This window comes from Coptis chinensis, chromosome 3 (genome assembly GCF_015680905.1).
Source record: "Coptis chinensis isolate HL-2020 chromosome 3, ASM1568090v1, whole genome shotgun sequence".
Lineage (NCBI taxonomy): Eukaryota > Viridiplantae > Streptophyta > Magnoliopsida > Ranunculales > Ranunculaceae > Coptis > Coptis chinensis.
This window is the reverse complement of record NC_141458.1, coordinates 44,790,769-44,796,321: the sequence shown is the minus strand read 5'-3', so window position 1 is coordinate 44,796,321 and position 5,553 is coordinate 44,790,769. Positions and strand designations below refer to the sequence as shown.

Sequence of the window (5,553 nt, the reverse complement as noted above, 5' to 3'; positions counted from 1 at the left end):
GAAAACGGAACTATATTAACTTCCAAGTTGAAACGGTTGGTAATATTATATTTATTAATTCGAAATATTATTATATATATTTTGTTGTTAGTCTACTCATACCAGCAAATTCAATTTGTTGATCCATGTTTGTTTTGTTTTGCAACGTGGGTGTGTTCTTGAGAATATAAATGGTGGAGTGCAGTGGATAAAGACACGTGATTTGGAGTTGCTTTTGGAGTCTTCTGGTTTAAGATTTTCTGAAAGGTACGGTTTTGTTTTGAGACAGATGTAATAGAGTTGGTTAGTTTATTTGTAGTTTAATAATGTGATTTAAAGATTGTTCCTTTTAGTTTTCTTTTGATTTCAGTTTTGTATATATCGTGTTTGATAACAGGATTTTGGGTTTTGTTTCACTCTGGATTTCCAGATAATTAAATATAACTGTTTTAAATATTGTCTAGAAATTTGGGGTGTGACACTGAGAGTGGTGAAAGCTCTACATCGGGACAGCACAAGAGTTGTTGTTACATACTTACATATGCACGTCGAGATGGAGAACAGAATGCATATGAGCCAAAGAGTTGTGAGGCACGAATGCACAATAGGTGATGTACTGCAGTCACCTTAGGATAATAGTAATGGCATGTCCGAATGAGTTATACTAGATACATCAAGAACGAAAAAAGAGGCAGGCAATAAGATGAAAGTCATGAAACCCTCCTCCAAATATGCTTTGTATTGCTGGTCTGCTGGTTCATAATACAATCTGTCCGTGAGCTTGGGCTGAACCAAGACTTTTTCTTGAGACTGGACGTAAACTAAGATTAAAATCAACTTTGAGATTAAACTTGCAGGTGAAGTGATAATATTGAAACCAACATTTGAACAAAATGAACCCAGTGAGGCGTAGTTCAGAAGTATAGATCGAAAGGCCTAGCTAATTGTAATACTACAAAAAAGATTAATATCAATCAAAATGGATTTGTTACAAATGTATTAAAAAAATAACTGAATAGCAATAAGTGTTAAGGAGTACTTTAAATGCTGCGCTGATCGAGCCAAGTTATGATATCATCAACAACTCAAAATATCATCTCATCAGGTCTCCCCTTCACGAAGAGCATGACAAGCATCTTTATAAAGGAGGATCCTCTTGTCCGAACTGTTTGCCTTCTCATACAATGTCTTATTCACTGATGGATCAGTTACAAAATCAGACTCTCCTTGTTGTATCGACATTGGCAGAGAAACCTGTATCATTTTCTCGTTATCATTTTCTAAAATCACTTAATATCATGCAAAATTCCGATCGACACTGAAACTAAAAGCACAAAGAATAAAGCAGGACGTGCTTCTTTCAGTCGATGTTCTAATTCTTGAGCAGTGTTGAGTAACTCTATGGCAGTCTTCAAATGGGGATTATCCCTATAAGCAAGCACATTGTATGTATCCTGCAGTATCATCGAAGAATAGAATAGGTCATATGCCTAGATATCGTTCCAAGACAAAAACAACAAGGCTTGGCTACAATTTAACACACTTAGAAAGTAATGCACATTAACATTCATTGTATCCTATATGAGCTTAATTATGATGTATAATTCCTCTATGCAAATGAAGCAAATTAATAGCACCACCAGCACCACCAGTAGGTGAACCTATTAAACCCTCTTTGGAAAGGGCACTCTTACTGACCAGGACGAAACAAAAAAAGCAGAGTTGCGTGAAACAATGTGTGCTATACAAAACCTTGGCATTAAAAATAGCATAAAACTGGAGAGAGATGTTACATTTAGCTTCCTCTTTCTCAAGTCTCTGAATGCCAACTTCACCAGATTATTTTGTGGAACTAACTTCGCCGTGGGAACAAACTTAGCTACACCAATTAGAAGCTGTTTCACTATCCAATGTGGAAGAATATCATCTGCAATCCAGTAATAAACATTTTAGTTGATTAGATGCACATATGCCAATAGACAAGCTCTTTTTGAGTTCAGGTCCAGGCGAATACCTTGCACATAGGTGAAAGCAGAACAGCACCATCCCAGGCATTAGGTTGTTTCAAATGGACCTTCAGAGCTACTGCACCACCCATAGAGTGCCCAAGCAAAAAGCTTGGGAGGTTTTGGCACTTCTTTGTTTCTGTTAACCAGCAGTGTTTATAAACAGAAATTACTTCAATATCAGATCTCATACTTCGTAGCACCAAGATCATTTAAGCTTATGTGCATATTCACGAAAATGACATATACTAAATAAGACATAATGACCACTTGTTACTTTCATTGATACCAGGAATAGAACTAATCAATACATAAACAGTAGTCATTTACATCAAACATTCTGGTTCAAAATAACAGTAATTATTCCCAGTGTGAAGGAGGCAGTAAAATTCCTTTGACTTTAGAGAAATGCTCAATAACATCTTCAACAAGCATGTCAAAGTTGGGGATATAGTTATTAAGACCTTCTGAGAGACCAAATCCAGGGTAATCCAATGCAAAAACTCCATAACCACATGATGCTAACTTTTTAGCAGTTCCTGTGAACAGTACATATGGATGCTTAATTCTAGCAATACCAAAGATAATTAAGGATGAAAAATAAACTTTCTAGTGCCAACTACATGCCTTCCCATAAAAATGTGATGTGATCTGCATAACCATGATAATAACAAATCACTGCTTTTAGTGGAGAGGTCTTTGGAAGCCAACTTTTTGAGAAAATCTCCAATCCTTTAGAGTTCTTCTCCTAAAACTGCATAGAAGCATGTAACATGAGTATTATCACATAACTATTAATTGGAAGTAATGGCATCAGTCCACTCTCACCCAAGCACAACGAACAGAAATTGCAAATATAAATACCCTGTTATGCTTCCCAAACAGAGTCAAATGAGAGAATGAGTCAGACAAGTTTTCTCCAGTTGCTAGTGCATTTTAGTTTGGGATTTGAAAGCCAAATGCTTGCTAGACTTAATAAAATCAAGACGATCAGGCACAACTTGTGGGAGGAGTAAAAATGCATGTCTAAGAAAAATGAAACGCTATATGTGAAGAAAAAATAAGCAATATGAATGACTTTCAAACATGAGTCTGGTCTATATACACAAGTGCTCGTTTTGATTTTATAAAAGCCACACGTTCATTCCATCAAAGAAGCAGGTCAAAGAGATAACATCAAATACATTGAACTGCATTAGTACCTCCCCCACTTCTAGAGAATCATATGACATCTGCAACACAAGCAAAAATTGTACAATAAGTATCTCATTTTGCAGTCAATGAATGTTCTGTATCAAAATACTCAGTGAGTGAAAGTAAGTGACATTCTATCCGAAAATACTCAATGAAAACATACATTCGCAGAAATAACTAAGACTGTGCTCTGTGAATATGTAAATGAATTTTTCCTAGTTAAAATCTGAACTGAACTAGGGGGGCAGATAAGAATTGTATTTCAACTGGCGTTAAAGTTAGAATTGGATTTGGATCAGGGATTGGAGGTAAACCACCTATTTAGCCCTTGCATCTGATTACCAAGTTCAAAATCTGCCTCACAAACTTCTGTCATTTTGTAGGGTAAACTAGCACAACCTAATAAAATGACAGGTGCAACGAGTCACTGCACACGGCGGTTAAAGTGGGTTGCTTGCTAACATCCTCCTCAAACTACGATATTTACATACAAATTAAGACAGTGCCACTTTCAACTCCTAATAACTCCATTAGAAAGTAAAACCAGTCTACTATTTTCTTCAGTTTTACCTTTAGCATGCAATGATCAATTCCAAGTATGGGTTTCTTGAAAGCTTCACGGACACAACGCCTGTTGGGTGCTTCATCCATGTTTAAAGTTGTAATCTTCTGTAATTTATAACTAAGATCTTCAAACCTTGGATGAGCCTTTTTTCTTTTCCTTTTGTTTCCATACACGAATGCTAATCCTAAAATTAAACATAGGCTCAGAATCAAGAATTGCCCTGCAACAGCATATGAACAGGTTAACATTGTTTAGAACAAATTCAACCAAAAAATTATTTATTTGGTCTAAACTAAAGAAAAACGGTTCAAGGCCACGATGGTGGTGGTCTTAAAGTATGCATGGGAGGATGACAAAAAGTTGTGGTCTGGACTCTGCACTGTTTCTTGGAAAGAGAAGATAAGAATTTGGCTAAGGTAGGGCGGTAGCCATGATATTATATTCTCATCACGCTAGAAAAGGGAAAGAAGACTGAAGACAGGCTAGAAAACGAAATAAATTATTTGAGGGGCCGTGCATAATTGTTTCCCGGGGTAGCTTCACAAAGAGCATGACAACCGGGCAACCAGCTACCCCTTTGCCCCTTTATAAAGTAGGGTCTTCTCGTCGCTGTTACAGCATCAGCCTCTCCTTGCAGTATCAACAAACTTGAAAATAACTTTAAAAGATGAATGTGGTACTGATACACAATTGTGAGTTGGAAGCAATAATTAGCAAAACCCCAAGAAGAAGGCAGAAAACATTTTCAAGCCATATATTAATTAATTAATTCAAATGAACAACTGTTTAGATGCAGCAGTGATGTATACTGGACTGATTCAAAACAACCACAAATTGAGAAACTAGACAAAATATTTCACCTTTAGCAAGCAATGGCCAATACAACAATACCAAGCTGAACATCTTTAGTATGAGATTATGATCTTTATCTTTAGTAATTAACATTATTACGATGTTTATCAGATGCAAAATAAGTTTTACCATCTGTTTGTTGTACAAAAAGTGGAAGGGTGATCGAGACTTTGAGAGTGACAAACAAATTTATCATTCTTTAGTTAAAACGTTCTAACACTCGACGCCTAGCAGGTGCTTCATCTAGGTAGGTTTGTACTAAAATTTTCTGTAATTCATCTGTAATGACTTCAAACCTCACTGCAGTAGCCATTCTTCCTCCCCTACGTTCTAACAAAGGTTCAGAATAAAGAAATGCCTCTATAAGTGATTGAAGATACAATAATAATGTATGAGATGATGACAAAATGATGTGTGTGGTGCAGTGAGATGATAAGAATTTTAGTAGAGTTTTGGTGTTAGATAGCTTGTGAGTTCTGGTGTTTGATACCAATAGATTATGCGTGTTCATACTTTTGTGGACCCTGATCACATTGAGTAGAATTTGTATTCTTGACCATAGTACAAAATATCCCGATATATCTTGATATTTGGGGATATCTATCCATATTCTAGAAAAAAATATATAAATATCACGATTTGTTTAGAAATATATACGACTATAAATATCAGTGATATTTCAATGATATTTGTGATATTTGGAAATATTTGGAGATATTTTACGATATTTAAAGGATATTTTGTGTATATAATAATTTTATTTAATATTTACTATTATATTTCAAATAAATATAAATAATGTATTATGATATATCAAGAAATATCCACAATATCCACGATATTTTTTGATATTTTGGATATATCTACAATATTTGCATGTGAAACAATGTCAAATATCTCCAAAGAGGGGATATATCCACGATAGATATCCGAAATTGAATATCGATAAATACTCAT

At 35.2% G+C, this 5,553-nt stretch overlaps 1 protein-coding gene across 7 annotated transcripts; it reads right to left on the bottom strand.

Annotated features, from left to right (window-relative positions):
• Positions 1-801: 801 nt before the first annotated feature.
• On the bottom strand, positions 802-5,060 carry LOC147509762 (uncharacterized). Of its 7 annotated transcripts, XM_086601994.1 has the most exons (10): positions 4,605-5,055; positions 3,750-3,964; positions 3,188-3,217; positions 2,613-2,739; positions 2,450-2,524; positions 1,994-2,124; positions 1,773-1,906; positions 1,335-1,433; positions 1,019-1,233; positions 802-931 (listed from the first exon to the last, which is right to left on the bottom strand). In XM_086601994.1, the coding sequence occupies exons 1-4, from the start codon at positions 4,726-4,728 to the stop codon at positions 2,734-2,736; spliced, it is 375 nt and encodes a 124-aa protein (XP_086458120.1). In that variant the 5' UTR covers positions 4,729-5,055; the 3' UTR covers positions 802-931; positions 1,019-1,233; positions 1,335-1,433; positions 1,773-1,906; positions 1,994-2,124; positions 2,450-2,524; positions 2,613-2,733. The 7 variants fall into 7 exon arrangements, with proteins under 7 accessions (XP_086458120.1, XP_086458122.1, XP_086458121.1 ...); XM_086601996.1 differs by having other exon boundaries at positions 802-1,233; positions 4,605-5,060; XM_086601995.1 differs by lacking the exon at positions 2,450-2,524.
• Between the last annotated feature and the right edge of the window lie 493 nt (positions 5,061-5,553).